Source organism: Drosophila subobscura, chromosome E (genome assembly GCF_008121235.1).
Source record: "Drosophila subobscura isolate 14011-0131.10 chromosome E, UCBerk_Dsub_1.0, whole genome shotgun sequence".
Lineage (NCBI taxonomy): Eukaryota > Metazoa > Arthropoda > Insecta > Diptera > Drosophilidae > Drosophila > Drosophila subobscura.
In genome coordinates, this window is record NC_048531.1 from 5,958,730 (window position 1) to 5,978,496 (window position 19,767).

Here is a 19,767-nt window from a genome sequence, read left to right on the forward strand (position 1 = left end):
CAGATTGTGTCAGTTTTTGTTTCGACATAGAAGTTCTCTTTTGTTTAGTTTTGTGTTTATTTTTTGCAAATGGCAGAACAGCCGCAATATTCCGAATTTCCGCACTGCGTGACCGAGTCCACGCGGGAGCTGGTGCGCATGGCCAAGGAGGCGAAGCTGGCCGCCGATCTGGAGGCCAGCAGCAGGAAGGCGGCGCTCAAAAAGGCGGCGGGGCAGAAGGCACACCGCATGCCGGCATCGATGGAAATGTATAAGAAGATGTGGAAGACGCATCGGGAGCGGGTGAAGAGTGCCGTCAGCAAGCTGGACTCGGAGCCGCCCAGTTTCCAGGCAGCTCGTGTCACCGGCATCAATGGGCTGCGGGACGAGGCGTATGTGTTCATGAATCGCACAAAGGAGAATATCCAGCTGCTGGTGGAGATATCGCGCATAATGCGCACCCACGGGACGGTGAATCCCTTTCGGTACGAGCAGACGTACGCCATGTCGGGCATTCCGATGGCCGTTGCCAATTTGGAGCGGCTGGAGCGCGAGAATCTGGATCTGGGCAAGCGCCTTCTGGACGTACAAAGCGTTGTGGACACGGGCCTCGACAGGAAGACGCGGCACGGCCCAAAGCCAAAGAAAATCGTGGAAATGCCCCTGGAGCTGCCCCTCGAGGCGCTGGCCAAGTACAAGGACTTCAACATTCAGCTGCCGGACACCGATGCGGAACGCAAGCGTCTCCTCCGGCCGCGCATCTACTTCGACATGTACCTAAAGGATGCCCGCCCTCTGGGCCGGATTGTGGTGCAACTATACACGGAGGCGGCCCCCCTGGTGGTCCTGCAGGTGGTGCGCTCCTGCCTGTGCAATCAGGCGAGCAAATTTCTCGTGAAGCGCCTCTTTCCCAATCTCTGGCTCGAGGCGGACCTGCAGCTGGCGCCGGACTCGCTGCTCCACCAGCCCCTCGAGTACGATGCCAAGGTGATCGATCATGGCCAATGCAGTAACGTGCTGTCCTTCAGCAAGTCGCACTGCTCGGGCTTTCCCGAGCGCCTCTCCTTTGCCATATCCTTCAAGCCGCTGACAGTCGTAAATGGCACACGTGTCGGCTTCGGCCGCATTGTCAAGGGCAGCAAAATCTGCGAATGCATCCAGAGCTATGGCACCAAGAATGGCAAGCTCAGCCGTGGACTGCTCTTCACCAGCTGCGGCCTGCTCTAGGCAGCTTTAAGGATGCCCCCCAAAATCTCTCTGTGTCTATCGCTCGTCACGAAATTGTTTGTTCGATAAATCCTTGATGTCTATACTCGTTTTGCTGTTCCTTTTCTATATTCACACTTTATGCTCCAACGGACACAAATAAAGGTCCAATTAGATGCTACACGGCCGTCGCCACGCAACAACTGCAAGTGTCCTGCGACTCCATTATCCAATGTTCGATGTCAATCTTCATTTGGCTCAATTATATGAGGCATTTTGTGTGGGGCATAACATGGGGAAAGGGCAAATACGGAAGATACAGCAAATAAATGGAATGGGTTTGAAAATGGAGCCACCAAAAAGGGAGAGTGGAGGAGGAGGAGGAGGAGTGCCATTCGTTGGCTTATTAATAATTGCGATTTTGGTTTGGGTTATCCAGTCAGCCAGCAAGTCGAGTCGCCTCTTATCCCCCTCCCTGATTCATGTTTGTGTGCGCTCTCGGGCCTCCAGCAGCGCTAATTAATTTCACTGACCAACAGCACAGAAACGAGCGGGAGAGCAGGAGAGAGCGAGAGACAGTGGGAGATTTACATTTATTACCCACACTCCCAGCACTGTGACCATCCACAAAGCACTGGCGAAAATGACTAGCAGGCCCCGAAGGTAATGAGCAAAAGATCCAACACGGCCGCCTCCCTCCTCGGACAGAGCACTCCACGAGGCATTCAAGGACGCCTTAAGGATGCGGGCACCCTGCAGATATTTGTACTTTATGCGCGGCAAATTAAATAATTTTAATTTTTATTGTTTGGCCGCTTGGCAGCTCCCCTGCTCCCCTGCTCCACAGCTCCACAGCTCACCAGCACGACGACGCAGCGGTGGGTCCCTGGTCCTAGTCCTTTGCCATTTTGTTGTAGGCCATAATTTGTTGGCCTCGTGGCCAAGTTTGTTCTTTTTTGTTTGGGTGTCGGTTTTTCACATTCTGCTGCTCTTTTGTTTGTCTTGTGTTTGTTTTTTTTTGTTCAGTTTTCTTTCTGCGGCGACAAACGTTTTTCTCATGTCACATTTTTCTTTGTTTGTTTTGTCTTGTGCAGATCCTCCCGCACCGCCATTAATTTCCGGCTATATAGAAGGACAAATTATACCGGCTGGCTCTGTGCAAAAACTCCTTTGCGTTTCATCAGGCGGCAATCCGTTGGCGACGCTCACGTGGTACAAAAACGACAAGAGGGTGAGTGGAAAGCTGCACCCGTGCCACCATTTGTTTTCCCTTTTTTTCTGCAGCACAAGCACACACACACACAGACACACACACACTCGCACAAGTAACAGCAGCAGAAAGCACTATCAACACCCAGGCCACAGCAAACATCCGCAAAACAATAATGGCGCTTTTGTTGACCATTTCCGCTTCCGCTTTATGGGCTTAAAGTGCTAATGAGGCCACCCAGCAGCCGCCACATTCTATCTGTGGGCCCCAGGGCTCTTTGAATGCCAGCCAGCAGAAAGAACCACGGAAAACATTGCAGCTTTCACACCTTCCAACGCCAACTATCATGGCAACTTTATCCCATTGCATGTAGTTATCATAGAGTTAGAGCATGTCCGAGCTAGAGAGGGGCAGCAAAAGCAGGACACGAAAAGTCGAAGCATCAAATGCATTCCGTTTAGATAATTCGATATTAGATATTCCTCAAAGTAACCGAAATAAATGAATTTTCCATTGATTGGATTGCATTGAATCGAATTTAAATACTTTTGCATGCAAATGAAATGAAAATAATGGTTTGCATGTGCCAAAATAAGATTTTCTGTGAAGTTTTTCATGTTAAATGTTAAATAGTAAACTCTGTAGAAGCTTCACAAAACAGAAAACGTATATTTGCACCTGATAGTTGAGTGATTTTAACATAGAATACGATCCAAGATCAGGCTGCAGCTAGTTGTGATGCATGCCACAAGCGTAGGGCATAGTAAACAGCAAACCACAGCTGCTGCTGCTGCTGCTGCTGCTGCATATTTATATGAGGGCTGTGTGTGTGTGGCAGTTGCAGGTGCGACTCCCCACGGGGACTACACTTATGCGTGTCCAGTGTGTGCCCACAGATAAAATGACATTTTAGCCACAAAATTAAAATGCAATGCACCATGGAGAAAACACACACAGCGCATTGCTCTGCGGCAACAGTAACGAAAAACCCTTCCTGCCTCCCCTTCAGATCAATTCGGTGATACGAGCGGCAGACAAGTCTGTTTCGGCGGAAATCACCATCCTGGCGAATGTGACGGACAACCAGGCGCAGTATCGCTGCGAGGCCTCCAACAGCGCCACAGAAATCCCTCTCTTTCAGTCCACGACACTTAGCGTGCATTGTGAGTAGATGCCGAGACGACCATTCCCCATTATTCCTGGCTCTATATACGTACGCCCTCTGGCTCTCTTTCGTGCTCTGTTGCAGTTGCCCCGGAGACGGTCAAGATACGCATTGAACCGGAAGAGCTGCGACCTGGCATGCAGGCAGCCATCATCTGTGACTCCAGCTCCAGCAATCCGCCGGCAAAGCTGTCCTGGTGGAAGGACGGCATCCCCATTGAAGGTATGTACAATGTGTACCATGGCGATTTTGGCAATTGGAAATTTGCCCATTCGCCATGGACTTGGCGGCGCCTGTAATGCACTTTCCACTCCCCTTCTGTCTGTCCGTCTGTCTGTTTTTGCTGCTGCTGTGAGGCGTTGCCACGAGACAGCATCCGTTTTGCTTGCCAGTCACTAAAATTACGCCCATTTATGTTGGATACTTCTCTGCTTTTTGCTCTATCTACAGGCATTAATAACACATCCAAGCCGGGGCTCTGGGGCGGCACGGTATCCACGCTGGAGTTCAGGGTAAACATCACACAGGAAATGAACGGCGTGGTCTACACTTGCCAGAGCGCCAACGAGGCATTGCAGCGCAGCGTCCACGAGGCCATCAGCCTGGATGTCCTGTGTAAGTCCGCTAATTGAGCAATTAGATAAGAAAGAACCCAATGTGGACGAGCCTTCCCCTCAGATCGGCCCAAGTTTGTGCCACCGCCCTCATCGACAGCCGTCGGCGTGGAGGGTGAGTCCCTCCAGGTGGCGCTCCAGACGAAGGCCAACCCGACAGCGGTGGAGTACAAGTGGACCAAGGATGGCAGCACGATACCGCAGGGCGGCGAGCATCGCATCTTTGCCGACGGCGGCAGCCTCAACTTCTCGCGGCTGCATCGCGACGATGCGGGGGTCTACTCGTGCAGCGCCAGCAATACGCAGGGCAAGGCCACGCTGAACATCACCGTCGTGGTGGAATGTGAGTGTTGTGTGGAGAGACGGGAGACGGGAGACGGGAGAGGTGCAACAATAATCGTGGTCTCAATTGTACAGATGGCACCACCATTAAAGCCGTGTCGGAGAACATCATTGTGAATCCCGGCGAGGACGCGATGCTCTCGTGCAGCGTGGAGGGGAAACCGCTCACCGAGGAGCACGTGAAGTGGGAGCGCGTGGGCTATGACATGACCGTGAAAACATCGACGACCTTTGCCAATGGCACCTCCTATCTGCACCTCAAGAATGCCCAGCGCGAGGATGTGGGCAATTTCCGATGTGTGGCCGACAATCGAGTGGCCAATCCCACCAACCGAGATGTCCTGCTCATTGTCAAATGTAAGTTACAATCTAATCAATGCCCCACCCTTTACCCTTTCTTGTGTTGCAGTTGCTCCGGAGATAACCAAGTCACCGACCATGATGCGAGCGGCCAGCGGCACGGGGGAGCGGGGCAGGCTGCCATGCCGCGCCCAGGCATCTCCGAGGCCGCAGTTCATCTGGCGGCAGGACAAGAAGGATCTGCCCATCAATCGCACCTACAAGTACGAGGTGGAGGAGCGCAAGATAGACTCCCTGACCTACGAGTCCGCCCTCATTGTCGACAAGGTGGCGCCCGCCGACTACGGGGCCTACGAGTGCATTGCCCGCAACGAGCTGGGCGAGACCATTGAGACGGTGCGCCTGGAAATTACCTCACAGCCGGATCCACCGCTCAGCCTCAACATACTGAATGTGACCCACGATGCCGTCACTGTGGCCTGGACACCTGGCTTCGATGGTGGCCTAAAGGCATCCTATCGTGTGCGATATCGGTATGTGTCGAATGGAAATGAAAGAGGGAGACAGAGGACTAATGCACACCAACCATTTCGAATCTGCAACTGCAACTGCAACGGCAACATCATCTCATTTCTCATTTGCAGAATCGTCGACCGGGAGCAGTACAAGTACATTGATGGGCTGCCGAATAGCCACAAGCTGACCATTGCCGGACTACGCATGGATACGCTCTATCTGTTCTCGGTGATGGCATGGAACGAGCTCGGCCAGAGCGCCTACCTGCCGGACCTGACGCGGGCCCAAACCAAAGGTAAGCGCACCCACGACCACTGCCACTGGCACTGGCACTGGCTCTGCGACTATGAGGAGTAGTATTCAAAATAGCCGCGAGCCCTGTACTCGAAGCTGTGCTCCTCCTGTACCGATGCTGACATTGATTTATGCAATTCCGCCATTTGGCTTTTATGGCCACACAGAAAGCTACATGGCCGGCCGGTAGGTATCACAGCGATTCAGTTGCCGCTCGGCTTATACGGCGGTCTGGCCCGGTCAGGTTTGTTGTCATGAAATGGTTCACCAGACTCAACCGTCGAATCAATTATGCATCCCGCACGGGATGTAGGCTGTAATCAGCATAATTACTTGCCAGTAGAATGAGAGTAGATAAAGGATGAATAGGATGCCACACAAGCTCCACTAATTGGATCAAAATGTGAGCCAGAAGCAGCCCAGCAAACGTCTAGAATCGGGACAAGTCAGTCAGAAATGTAGAGAGTAGAGTTCGTTTTTAGATCGATCCAAGCCGATGGCAGTGGAGTCGAATAGTGGCCGTCAGCAGTTCAGATTTTTCTGCAAGTGGAAAGCGAACAAAACCAAACATTTGAGAGAATTTTATTTAGGTTCTAAGTACCACTGTAATGTGCTCGTATCCACGAGCTATCGATTTTGCAGCTAAATTCTTAGCATGATGGAGAGACTAAAACAAATATTTCTTATGAACCAAATAAGCTCAAAGAATTAACGCAGTTCCTAGAACAAAAACAGAGAGACCATTTGACCAGAGACCATTTGTGGAATGAAAGGAAAGGAGAAAGACAGTTCTTAGAATAAAAGGTGACGGGCCAAAATGGAATACAATTGCCCGTAGAGTCATATGGATGCTTGATTTGCTTTGGGCCAGTAATGTATTTTTCGCCTGCTATGTCCCTGCACTCAACAACAACGTTCTCCATTTAACCCATTTGCTGCACTTAATTGGAATTGTATTATGCACCCATCAACAACGACAACGACAACGACAACATCTAATGGACATTGCTGGAAAATGGACAATGGACACAAGCAGAGGCGCCACCGCCCTCACAGCCGGCATCATCGCTGGGCGGCGGACCACCAACCACCAGTCAGACCCCACTGGGCGGCACATCGGCCATGCTGCTGGTCGGAGTCGGTGCCGGCATTGTTGTTGTGCTCCTCAACGTGTTTGTCATCGGCTGTTGTCTGCACAAACGGAACGAGAAGCGGCTCAAACGTGGTATGCTGTTCCTCCTGTTCCTTGCTGCCGCGGCAGCTGCCGCTGCTGCTGCTGCTGTTGTTGTTCTTGTCGTTTCTCTGCTGGCAAATAGGGAGCTACAGAGGCTAGAGTGGAGGGGCATTTGAATTTATAATAGCCGCGACCGGATGTCTCTCCTTTGTCGGGTGCACGGGTTCCTTTTAATTTTGTGGGCGTTGCCTGGGACACGGACACGTGCCGTGCGGCAGCGTCGTGGTCAAACGTTGGCCCAGGGAATGCGCTGACGATGGCGATGGCGATGGCGTCGCTAATTTCATTTACCATCCACATGTTCGGTGGGCGGTGGGGTGTGGGGTGTGGAGGGCTGTCTACTACGTGATTTGCGTCACTCGGTGGCTTCTTTATTTGATTTGGCTGCTGCGTGCGCCTCGCCATGGCAACCGTGCCCAAATCCCCAGTGGAGGTCCAGTTGGGGGCATCCATTTGGAACTACGATGTCGCGTTCATTTCTTGTTTTTTATTCCCTTTGATATATGTATTATTATCCATGTACTTTTTGTCATTTCGCATTTAGTATTTATTTATTGTTTTATTCTTGCAAGCATCTCTTTTATTTTATTTTCTTTTATTCCCTTTTTTGTATTTTCATGGTCCGTTCGTTTTGGGCTGTTTTTGTTTTTGTCGCAAGGACTTGAACTGATGCCAGCGGAGTTGAGCGAGGACTCGGCGGCGGGCAACATACCGAACCTGGTCATAATTGGCATCTCCCTGGCGGCCTTCGGCTTTCTGCTGGTCAACGCGGCCCTCGTCGCCTGGTTCTTTGTGCATCAGCGTCGCAAGAAAGGTTCGTTTTATTTCATTATTCCCTGCTCTTGTTCGTTTTCTTATAATTTATGTAGTTTATGCTCGTTGCCGTTGCCATTGCCTGTTGTTGCCTCTTGATTATATTATATTCCATTTAATTTGAGTTCTTACGAGCGAAAGAGCAAGAAAGCGAAGAGGCACTTTCCATGCCAGCGCATGACATGACAGTCAGCACCACTTCCGTGACACCGCCGGATGCGGATGCGGATACGGATGCGAATGCGAGCGCGTTTTGCAGCTTCCGATGGGCCACAAGATACTCTTGTGAGTGCACTAAACAATTTCCTGCACAATCCCATATTCCAGCGGTCAAAGGGATAAGCCCGCTCATATCTGCCGCATATGCCAGGGAGCGAAGTCTGGCAATTTCCGTGGGGCAACCATGGCCGAGAGCGTGGCAAGTGGAGTCTGGGTTCTCCTTCTACATCGAGCAGACAACGCAAGACAAGAATATAATGATGACAGAAAATAATGATGCATCCTGGACCCCCAGGCAGACAGACAGACAAACAGACAGACATGGAGCTTAGCCCGAAGAAGTTCCCTGCCACTCTGCCACTCCTGGGGCAAGACAAATGTGCATCGTTTTCTTAGCTGAATGCACAATCTTTCCGAAATCAGATTGCATTCTCTGCAGACAGCAGGCAAGAGACAGAGACAGAGACAGGGAGAGAGAAAAGTCAGGGGGCAGGCACCATACAGCAGGGAGCACGTGTCGACAAGTGTTGGACATGTTTGCCAGCTCCACACACAGTCCCCTCCGTGCATCCTTGCATCCGTGCAGCTTCATCCTTCAGTCTTGAGTTGAGGATTGTTTATTAATATGAAATTATACTTCAAGCGGGCCGCCAATCCTTTAAGGCAGAGCAGCCAGTCACACCCAAATGCGACCCAATTCGTTGGCTGTTGTGGCATGAGTGGCGTGTACGCAATATGCCAGGCTACCAATCGGCAATAGTACGTGCCGCATGCCAGCACGCAGCATCGAGTGGCATTGCGCTGGCTAACCAAATTATTTCCACAGCCAGAAGAACGTTGCAAGTGAACCAAGAATGAGGCAACATTATGCACATGCCACGTGTTCGTTTAGTCAGCTGGCAAGTGCAAGTTCTTTCCACCAAATTCTGCCAGTTTTTATGTGTCTTTTCCGCTCAACAAACGACCAAAAGATACATATGTACATATGTAGAAACATATTTACATAGGAGACATAGGAGATTATGCAAACATTTGACTTTTAGTCAAACTTTTTGATTCATTAAGAGTGTAGAGGGTGATTGTTGCTGGCGGAGTTAATCGTAGGCAGCAGTAGGGAAATGTAGGCCAACAATTTTTGACATTTACAAACGAGTAGGCAACGCGCGAACGACTCACGAGAGCTGCAGTTTGCAGTTGCAGTTGCATTTGCAGCTACAGTTACAGCTGCAGGGCATAAATAAGATATTTTCCCTAAGAATCCCCAGCACAGTACAGCAGAGCTCTTCTCAAACGAGAGGACCCGTCCCAGCCATAGACTCCATTATTTCTGTCTTTCATTTTCAGTAGTCTCTGTGTGTGTGTGTGTGTAGGGCACAATGGAGATGCTGCTGCTGCTGCTGCTGCTGATGGGCACGAATGCACACTCACGACAAATCCACACAAAAGGAAATTCATATTTCAGTAATGCCACAAAAGCAAAACAAAGTTGAAACCAACCGAAGCTACAGATACCCTTGACTGCCCGATGGCTTTTGGTTATCCAATGCTTTCAGGGTGTCCGAAAAGAAACAACACCAAAGCAAACACAAAACACAAAACAACGGCACCTTCGATTTGGTTTTTGTGCACTCCAACACTAAGCAATTATCATTTTTGCCGTCTCTTTTGCATCCGTTATTCGCGGTCGATCACTCAAGCCCGTCGCTTGCGTTTGGATTTGATGCATGCGTGAGCTTGTCTTCGAGATCGAAGATCTACAACGAGATAAGCCACCTGGGGTCTCTCTCTCTCTCTCTTACTCCCACGCTTGCTCTTGCTATTTAAAAACATGAGAGATGAATGAGCAAAATACTTCAGCGAAATTCTGTGCATTGGGTACATGACTTGGGGGCTATTTGGGAGCTGTGTATGTATGAGCAGAGTACATTATAATATAATAATAATCCCTTTAGAAGGGTATAAAAAGGGAGAAGGAAAAACCCGAACAAACATTTTTATGACAATGCACGAAGAGTGGAGTGGCGCACTCAACCCCTAGGCACAGCCCCCAACCCACTCACTCTCTCTCTCAAAAGCCGATAACTGACAATGCCCAAAAGGATTTCTTTTTACTTTTTACTTTTCCCGTTTTTCATTTTCCCTGTTCCACTTTTGTCACATTTTTTTTTTTTGTTATAAATATTTTCCGTGGAGTTGTCGGAGGAGAGGAGAAACTGTTGGTGCGTTGGCCAAGCAAGCCAGCCAGCGGGTGTTGTGGGAGGCGTATGCAAGGTCCTCCGAGAAGGAGAATATTTCTCTTTGCATATTTCAATGTATTATTATTCGCTGGCGAGAAACTTGACTGCTGTTTGCCGTAGCCCTTGGATATGCATTTTTAATGTGCATTCGTGCTATTGTGTCAAAAATTCATCCGCAACTCCAGCTCGCTGCTCCCAGCTACGGCCCGAACCGGCCCAATCTCATCTCATCTTATGGCAGCGGCCTCCAGGCACCACCCCAATTCTCCGCCATCTACAAACGGATAAACGACCAAACGACTGACCGCAAAGCTCTGGCTAGGCTAAGAAGCCTTTCGCTGTAGTTGTCGCTCTTTCTCTCTCTCTCTCTCTGTCGTCCCTGTACCGGTGAACTATGCCAAAAGTCTGCGGTTGGCAGCTGGTCCAGTGGTCCGGTCATCGACCACTGCCACCGCGCGGCATCTCCATCGCCGCCGCGAACAAGTGAACACACTGCCACATTGCCCCAGCGTGGCAACAGAGTGGGAGCCAGTTGGTTATCGGTGTCGGTGCTGGTGTCGGTGTCGGTGTCGGGGGCCAATGCCCAGTGCCACATATTTCATTTTTCGTATGTGCTGTGGACCCTGATCCTGAGCCTTGAGCCTGTCCCATCCTGAATAGCGTCATTTCTAATGTTTATGGCCATTCGCTGGCTCCCTCAAATCCATAGACTTTCTACACTCAGCCGCACAAGAGGGTCTAAAAATGGGAAATATATTCGAGCTACAAACGATTCAGTTCTACTTTTTCCACAGTGCATGGTAATAGATGACATCAGTTGGAAAAAAGTCGTCTGCAGTGCAGAGCGTTAAAAGATATTTGGAAAAAAAGTGCACAATGAGAGAGGCTTGTCACCCGTAATATACATAAATATGTACATGCAATGTACATATGTATCCGTATGTACATAAAAACCCTTCTCTTTGGTGGCCCAGTTTCTGCGCAATGTAACCTGATCAAACTGTCCCAGCAGCAGCCGTCCAAGAGCTTGACGAATAAAGCAGTTATCTTAGTGAAAAACTCACTATCTTTTAGAGTTTTTGGGCAGCGCAAAAGGTAGGCAGGCCCCAGTGGGGGAAAGGCCCATTTAGTGGAGAGTGTTGTTGGGTTGAGTGGCGCAAAAATAAAATTGCAAACAACCCGATCCGTGGAATAGACTTTTTAGAAGAGAGTGTGCGACACTTTTACGACTTGGCGAGTCGAAACTTTTATGCCAACGTAGCGTTGCTCCTAGCGATAAGGCAGGCAGGCCGAATCCCCCACTGCCCACTTTAAAACTCTATTCAATCCGATGGACTTTCGGCGCAGGCAGCCCCAAAGTCCAGCACTTGACTTTGACACTCTTTAAACAATTGACGGTGGATGGGGAATGGCAGTGAAAATGGAACTGGATTCTGGTTCGGGTTTGGGTTTGGGGCGTGCGTAAGAGGAGGAGAGAGAGCGAGAGCGAGACAGAGAGCAAGCTGCGACAACGAATCTGAAGAGATAAGCGCTCGGGCAAAGAGCAGAAGCACAAGCACAGGCAAGTGGACTGCTGGGTCAGCAATGTCGAAAACTTTGCTGCTTAGGACATTGTCCCTAGACACCTACTGCTAACAGCCACCACACGCCACCTTCACATTCTCCAGCGCCCACTGTGCCTGCACTCTCCATTCAGAGAAGGAAATCATAAATTCTGAAGAGCGAAGACAAAAGCAAGAAATAACTCAGCTCGATTGCAATGCACTCACTGGCATTCAAATGACCGAATGGAAAATGAACAAAAACACCAGCAAATAATATAGGTTTCTGCGAGGACAGGGCGGCGGCTGCTGCTTCGTCCAAGGACGAGGGAGAGATTATAGAATAAGACCTTCAAAGCAGACGTTTCGCCTGCCACTGACGGTGGCGTCATTAGCGACCACAGGATCTCTCTGTAAGCTGTGGCTCATCACACACACACATACAACAATATGCATATTCATGTACACACACACACACATACCCCTGTACATATGTATATTTTGGTGGAGAGCGCAAAAAGCGAAATAAATCCGCTATCCCATGGTCCCTTGCTCCAAACACTGTGCGGGAGGGAGGACTCTGTGACCTGAAGTTCTGGTTGCCAGCATAAGTGCAAAATATGTTTGGATGTATGTAATCTCTTTCTATGCGGCGGGAATAGTACCGCCCCCAGCAGAGTGCAGGCAGCGGGCAGTGTGGCCAGACGGACGCTGAATGCGGATGTTGATGCGGATACGGATTATTTGGCACATCTGTGCGCTGGGCCAGTGTGTGTGTCACTGTGCGGGAGGCCCGTGCGGCGTTAATACCCTAACCAGAGGTTCTGTCGAGGTATTTCTGTCTGTCCGTTACCTCAGGGATCTGTCAGAAACAAAAACCAAGGAGGGCTCTCTGTGCACCAATCGGTTCACGTATTATATAATTATGCTAGCATGGAACATAAATATTTTCACCAGTGTTTGCTTTCCCACTAAACTTTGTAAGCCACAAATCAGTGCTTTTTTATTTCGACAGGAATATACAACAAATTTAGTATCTAAATGTAGAAACTCTGCAATGGGGGGTAAACGCCTGGTCTACATTTTTATAGTTTCCATCCATAAATGGGGCTTAGCAACTATTCTGTTTATGAATACATTCAGATTGTAGGCGCTCCTCACTCGCTCTGGGTGCTAGGTAAGCGGGTTTTGTTTCTAATTGCTTTAATTGATTAAAGCCATGTCTATTATTTTACCCTTCACACCAAATATTAAGGGAATCATCACATTTTGTCGTCATCCATAAAATAAAACCAAGTGACAAATGCCAAAAAAAGGATTTTCACTCCGTAAACCATTAGCTCCATAATCCCTACTACACTCAAATGTGGGTTTTCCACTCATTGAATGTGGAGTATAAATGTTTAATTTGTTAGTATGTGTGTGTGTGTGAGTGTGGAATATCTCATGCATTTAAGCACTACTAAATCCAAATGCTGCAGCTGTTTATTACCACACACAGACATTGCAGTCGATGCAATTAAATGCATTTTCAATTTTTAATTACACATTTATGTGGGTATGTTTGTACCCTAGGAGAGGCTATTCAAATATTATTGGGTTAGATGTTCCTTACCCTATAAGGTACTCTGTACATATATACAATTTACATACACATATGGAAATCTATGTTGGATCTCTGATGATCCCTCAGATTCGGTTGCATCCACCATATCTAGTGAACTACAAATTGCAGTGGAAAACTTCTCTTTGCTTTTAAACATAATCGAATACGTGTGAATCCAGTCCTTCGCTAGCAATAGTCACAGCAAAAAAAAGGATTTCTGTATGTGTGTATGAATATGTACATATTATGTATGTTTGTATGAATAGTTAATGAATACTAACAGCAGGCTTCGGCATGCCAACAGTTGTTCTCCTGAGGCGTTGCGGATAAATTTCACTTTTGTTATACATTTCAATGTAAATACATACAAACATACAAATGTAATGTATGTGTGCACACACTTATACATAAATGCATTTGTTTAATGAATTAAAATCCAGTGCGTGCAAACGTTATTAAAATCATAAAAAATGTATTTGAAAGCAACCAACAAACAATCCAAATCAAATTTGAAACTGAAGAGGGGAAAATGTGTAACTCGATGAAAAAATGTACATGCATACATATGTATGTATGTTCATTCGAGTATATGTAGAAGTGTGTGTGTGTGTGTATGTTGGAAAAAATATCATGGGAATTGGTAAAACTGTAAAACAACTGAATGCAAAGGTTGCGCACAGGGGAAAACAAAGCAAAACGAATTTCATTTTCAATTTGTTAAATATTTACGAGTATTACGAGAACACTCGTACGAATGCAACACACATATGTATGTACTGTGTATGGGTGTGTACGTGTAGAAGACATGCCTTTTGTTTGATAGTGCCCCCAAATTAACAAAATACCTAAAGCAATTCTGCATGAGATGGGGCTAATAGTCCCCGCATGTCACGTAAGCGAAGAGTACGTGCCACCAATCCACCCACACAGGACACAGGAGAATGTATTATTAAGAAACCGTTTGGCCATAATCTTTTTCCTGGAATGGCCAGGACAACGACTACGACAACGACAACGATGGCGATGATGATGATGCCGATAGGCGGCAGAGTTAGTGTCCATTTACCTATTGGCAACATAGTGCGCCCCCCCGCCCCCTACCCTTCCAAAGAGGCATGGGGCACACGTGTCAATGGCTTTCTCTTTTCGTGTTTTTTGCTGACTCGGAATCGCTATAAATTTGTGTATGGAAATGTATCGAAAAGCAGCAACAGCAAACAACAACAGCAAGCAACAATGGCAATTTCCAACTGAAAAATGTTAATAATATTTACTATAACATATGAATTTCTCACATATCTCTCTTTCATATATGCTGGAACACTCAAATGGAATGGAATTTCAACAAATACACCAACTGTGGCATGTGGCATGTGGCAAACACTTGTTAATTATTGCGTCAATTATTCCATAAATGATTAAATTGGAATTCTTACAACTTGTTTTTGCTGGAACTTCCGCCTGGATCATTACGACTTGATGTACTTTTTTGACCCCCTTCCCTTCCACGTCCCTCTACCCTCACTCCCTTATCGAACTGCACAACGAAATGCACAACATCAACGAATGGCTGCTGCAACAAATGTGAATAATTTAAAACAATGGCCTTCCACCCCCAATGCTTTCACAACGTTCGTTGTGAAACCCCACCCAAAACTCCCAAACTCCCATCAACCCCGCCGGCTTTAACCCCCCACCCTTAATCCACTCTCATTCGTTGGTTTCCTCTGGGTCAATGGCATTCTTGGCTATTTGCATTTGATTTGCATTGCCTGAAACCAACATAAAATTGGCCCAATGCCACCTCAAAATGCCATCACCTTCCAATTGGTCTCCGGCTCTGGCTCTGGCTCTGGCCCTGGCTCTGTGTGCCTGTGTATCTGTGGTGCTGTCTCTGGCCCGTTTCGCGTTTACTCCATTGCTCCATGATGTCGTCCCCAATCATCAATTTTCGGAATGTCACTGCCAATTACACCTTTTCAATATTTGTGCACTGCCGCCGCTCCAACGTTCCAACGTGCAATTTTTTGCCACACGTTTTTCGTGGCCTTTTTTTTGTTTTTGGTTGCCGCCGGGCAGTGTCGGAAACTACAAATCAACCAGGAAAAACGGCAACCATCGAGATGTACGCGCCCAGTTCGTATAATGACACCGTCACCGGCGAGACGCTGTCCAGCGTTTCGGAGAAGAGCGAATCCTATTCGAATGAGGGCGGCAGCCAGCCGGAATATATTGTGAGTATACACCACGAGTCTCTCTGTGCATCCTCGAACTATTTTTTAGATCCCTTTTTGGTTGTCGAGGGGCATGAATATGCAATTTGTGAATGGAACAAACAAAATACAAAAAAAAAGGGGGAAAAGGAGAAAGGAAAAGAGGGACAAAAAGAAGTCTGGCATTTTTAGGCAGTTTTCCATGATGATGAGTCCAAATGGATGTCTTGCTGGGGTACCAAGAGAAGCCCACTTTGGAGTCGGTTGCGCCTCTGGCTTTTAAGCTATTACCAATGCTTGAGATGAAAGATTCAAGGACCAACGGCAGGAAGTGGCAAGCCCAGAGACCAAGCGAGGCGGAAACGGAAGCGGCATGCCTCGAACGTCGTCGCTAAGACGTCGTGATTAATTACGCGACGGCGGTTGATGATGATGAGGATAATGATGAACCCCACCAGAGTGGACCAACACTGAGAATTACAATAAGAATGAGCATGGAGCAGGAGGCTTCTGGCTGCTGCAAACAAATCGTTTCAAATTATTAAAATCATTTATTATCGCCCGTAATCTTGAAGCGGCAGCAAAACCGCAGCAAACGGCCTCCAAAAACCAACGGCAAAAGAGCTAAAGCTAAGGCCAAAGAGCTGGAGGGGCACGCGGCTGTGGGCGCTGATTTGGCGCCTGTGAAGTATGTAAAGTGCGTAAACTGCGACCGCGCGTGTTATAAATCAGACAGAGCCCGCCCGAATGCGGCATTCCGATCTCTGAATGTCCTTGCTGCTGCTGCTGCTGCTGCTGCTGTCCCGTCGCCGTCCCGTGTGTCGCCGCTGTCATTGTGGCTGTCAATTACGCGCCAACGACTTTCAACGCCTTTTTTGCCACAGAAAGTAAATGCCAAAAGGCAAAAGTGTGGAGTAATTACGGGGCATTACTCAAAACGGGGAATGGGATAATAAATATAGGACATGTATGTATATATCTCTCACACTCTTTTCTCACTCTCTCTCTCCTTCCCTCTCTCTTTTCTGTTTAGGATGAAGCGAGGAAAAAGGCGGCATCAACATATCTGGTGGAGGGCGCGGATATGCCACCACCCAGATATCAAAAGGATGGCACCCTGCCAGTATTATATCCGAATAATATTGGTAAGTCAATGGAGCTAGCTCTGCTCAATAAAATAAGCCAGAAAACAACAAAAATACGCTTTAGATAATTAACTTTCGAATTAACTTTATACAAAATAAAAAGTTTCCACGAGTGCTGTCTGATCCCTGACCCTCTACTCAATCCAGCGCCCTTCTTCCCACCCCTCTGGGCAGAGTTGCTCTCGTTTCGGCTTGATTTTCATGCCATGATTGCAGCGCAATCAAAGCAAATGTAAGAGAGCAAAAAAAAAAAAGGGGGAACGGAAATGCCGTTGGCTCTCAGATGCCCTTTGCGAACAGATAGAGGAGCCCAAATTCATTGAAAGATGGCAGCAATTGAAGTTATTAATTAATAAACACCCTGCAATCCATGTAGAAGTCCAACAAATATTATTGCACACATAAAACGAGTAAATATATTTATTTTACCCTTTGCTATGCCCAAGGGAAAGGAGAAATTACATAAATTGAGATAAATTACAGATCAGCGAAAGAGTATCAACTGAAACAAAATCGTAAAAACGAAAGAGATTGAAATACACACAAAAACGAGAATACAAAATAAAGCGAAACCGAAACAGGAGCAAAAAGGATCGAATATTGGGCAGAGAGAAAAAGGGGAAAGGAGGAGTGTGGGGCATGCTGAAAATTCAATTTCAGCACAGCATCTCCATCTTAATTGTAATTGAGCAGCAAAGTTTTTGTCAGAGTCTTGATTTTCAATTGATGCATGCATCGGCCTCCTCTCCTCTCCACTCCTCTCCCAATGTGCATGTGTTTGGTGTCTCTGCCACATGCCTCCCAGGCAGCAGCTACGAAATCACGTTCATGTCTGCGCTAATTTAAGGTTTCAAGGTTTTTCGAATTTAAGAAAGAAAAGAAAGCACAAATGGAAATGGAAGAACAATAACCAAAGCGCCAGCAGACACCTACATATGTACACAGTTACCTTTCCTCATTCATTCTATGAAATCAATTGGAAACCCAAAGTGAAAAACGTCTGAGAGTAAAGAGAGAAGCAGAGAGCAGTGAGCAGAGAGGGAGAAGCACAGCTGAGTGCAAAGAGGGGAAAGTAAGACTAAAAGAAGACACTCGCGGGTGGGCGCCAAAGTGAGAGTAAGAATTGAATGCATTTGAAATGCAAAGGCGTAGAAATAATACAAATACATTAGCTGCACAAAACTTATTCTCCAATGGGAATATTCCATGCCCTAACGCTAAGGGGTGTGGGGTGGGGAAACACAATTACCTTATGTCAACGAAATGTAAATTTTTTGTTGGTCAGATGGAGAAACAGAAGGCAGTGGCTAGGAAATTCCAGGAATTAGATAGCCCAAGAGCTGCCTTACCTTTCACAGCTACCAGCCCACCCACCCAGAAAAGTTTCTGAGGCGACACGCATAATTATGTATGTATGTGTGTGTGTTTGTGTGTGTTGGGTGTGCGTATGTCATGTTCTTTCTTCTCGCAAAAAAAAAAAAAAAAAAGCGAAGGAGCAGAACAGAACAGAAGGAAAACACACCAAGGGAGAATCAAGCGAAACGACAGAAAAAAAATCTAAAGTAAAATGGAGCAAGAGAGAGAGAGAGAAGGAAGAACTACCTTTTTGGTTTGGGGTCTTGTAGCCACTTGGATGCCCTTGCAGACTATACTATCGGCATATTCCCCTAACAATTCACATACAAAAATACATTTCAAAATGTACTCTGGTTTCAGATAGATATTAATGGAACAATTCCTTTCAAAATTGAGTTTCTACTAATTTGTAGTGGTACAAATCGTAATACCCTTTGCGAGAGTATAAACCACTTCAAAACCAAAACAAAAATAAAAGAAAAAAAGCATAAAAAGCACCAAAAGAGCAGATAGGCAGAGAGGGGGAAGCGAGAATGAGATAGTAAGGGAGAGGAGGACGCAGCGGGAGGTGCAAAAGAATCCCCCCACGTGGCACAAAAAATTAAAATGCTTGCCGGAAGCTGAATCTCAAACAAGAGAGCGCCCAAGGCTGTTGTTTCAAGCGTGCAGATTGGTGGGTATGGGGCAAGGGGAGAAGCTGCCACCATGGCATGCACATAAGCTTAAGGGGGGGCGTGTTCGTCGCTCGAGCGGTTGGACGGGCGCTTTGTGTGTGGGGGGGAGCAAGCGGAAATTGTTTTTGTTAGTTGGCGTCAAATTTTTTTTATCTCCTGGGTCTTTTTTTACTTTTGAATGGGAGATTTTTGTGAATATAAATTTTGGGCAACCGCTGTAGCTGCCACCCCCTGCTGGAGGGGCATTCACAGCTCCTCCTCCTGCTGCCCGTCCTGCTGCTCATCGCTCGCCTCAGCAGCCGAAAAATGCAATTGCATTTACCCCACAAGAAAAAAAAAAAGAAAACGGAGGGGAAAATGGAAAGCCAAGGCGGCTTGCACCGCACTTTTAATGAGATACTTTTCCGCGCGCTGCCTTGTTAATGAGCGGCAGGAACGTGCAGCGGCAGTTGTGAGGGAAGGGAAGGGGTGAGGCAACAAGTCAACTAAATCTCTGAGGCAGCCACGACCTTGAGTGAGTGCAAGCTCACCACCCCCCAGAGTAGTGTCTTCTGGTTGGTTTATTTTGGCTGCCACAAATGTTATTAATAACAAATGAATGGCAAGAATAAGACGTGGGCGGACGTTCCCCAAGTGCCAGCACCAGCAGCAGCCTGACCCACGCAACAATTATCCAACAAAAGCTCACATCTTGAGGGAAAAGCGGGAAAGATCCATTGCTTAGTTTTTTTTCGTTTGTTTTGCCCTGATCGAAAAATCAATAATTCATGGCTCACACACACACACACGCATACACGCATACACGTATGCAAAGAGTAAGAAAGCCACAAGATGAACATGGCCCAAAAGCAGCTTAGGGTCCTCCTTCACTTTCCCCCTCCCTTCGATTTGTCACCGCCGACGCTGTCGCTGCTCGAACTTTTGCAACAAAATTATTGTTGCCTACTTTTGCGGGCAGGCCAAACAACAGGAAATTCAGCTCCGAAGCTGCAGGAACTTACCGCCTCCAACCCGCCATCACGCTCTCTCTCTCTCTCTCTCTGCCAGATGGAGTGGTGTGGAGTCGTGTCTTGTCCTATTTTGTGGAAAATTACAATCAAATT

The 19,767-nt window shown here is 47.4% G+C and overlaps 2 protein-coding genes across 4 annotated transcripts in view; both read left to right on the top strand.

The window, feature by feature from the left end:
• LOC117890253 (nephrin) overlaps positions 1–19,767 on the top strand; it is a 62,084-nt gene that overhangs the window by 29,689 nt on the left and 12,628 nt on the right. Inside the window, exons 9-20 of one of the 3 annotated variants that reach the window (XM_034795002.1) lie at positions 2,280–2,416; positions 3,405–3,558; positions 3,645–3,782; positions 4,011–4,175; positions 4,239–4,517; positions 4,592–4,873; positions 4,926–5,349; positions 5,461–5,627; positions 6,663–6,851; positions 7,519–7,674; positions 15,356–15,510; positions 16,523–16,634. In XM_034795002.1, coding sequence (XP_034650893.1) covers positions 2,280–2,416; positions 3,405–3,558; positions 3,645–3,782; positions 4,011–4,175; positions 4,239–4,517; positions 4,592–4,873; positions 4,926–5,349; positions 5,461–5,627; positions 6,663–6,851; positions 7,519–7,674; positions 15,356–15,510; positions 16,523–16,634 — 2,358 coding nt within the window. The remainder of the gene's footprint in view (positions 1–2,279; positions 2,417–3,404; positions 3,559–3,644; positions 3,783–4,010; positions 4,176–4,238; positions 4,518–4,591; positions 4,874–4,925; positions 5,350–5,460; positions 5,628–6,662; positions 6,852–7,518; positions 7,675–15,355; positions 15,511–16,522; positions 16,635–19,767) is intronic. The other 2 variants (XM_034795000.1, XM_034795001.1) reach the window with 2 other exon arrangements.
• Positions 38–1,288, top strand: LOC117890254. The gene has a single exon (XM_034795003.1). The coding sequence runs from the start codon at positions 70–72 to the stop codon at positions 1,204–1,206; it is 1,137 nt and encodes a 378-aa protein (XP_034650894.1). The 5' UTR covers positions 38–69; the 3' UTR covers positions 1,207–1,288.

Excerpts from the sequence above, each read along its gene's own strand:
- LOC117890254 (XM_034795003.1), top strand. The coding sequence starts at position 70 with ATGGCAGAACAGCCGCAATATTCCGAATTTCCGCACTGCGTGACCGAG.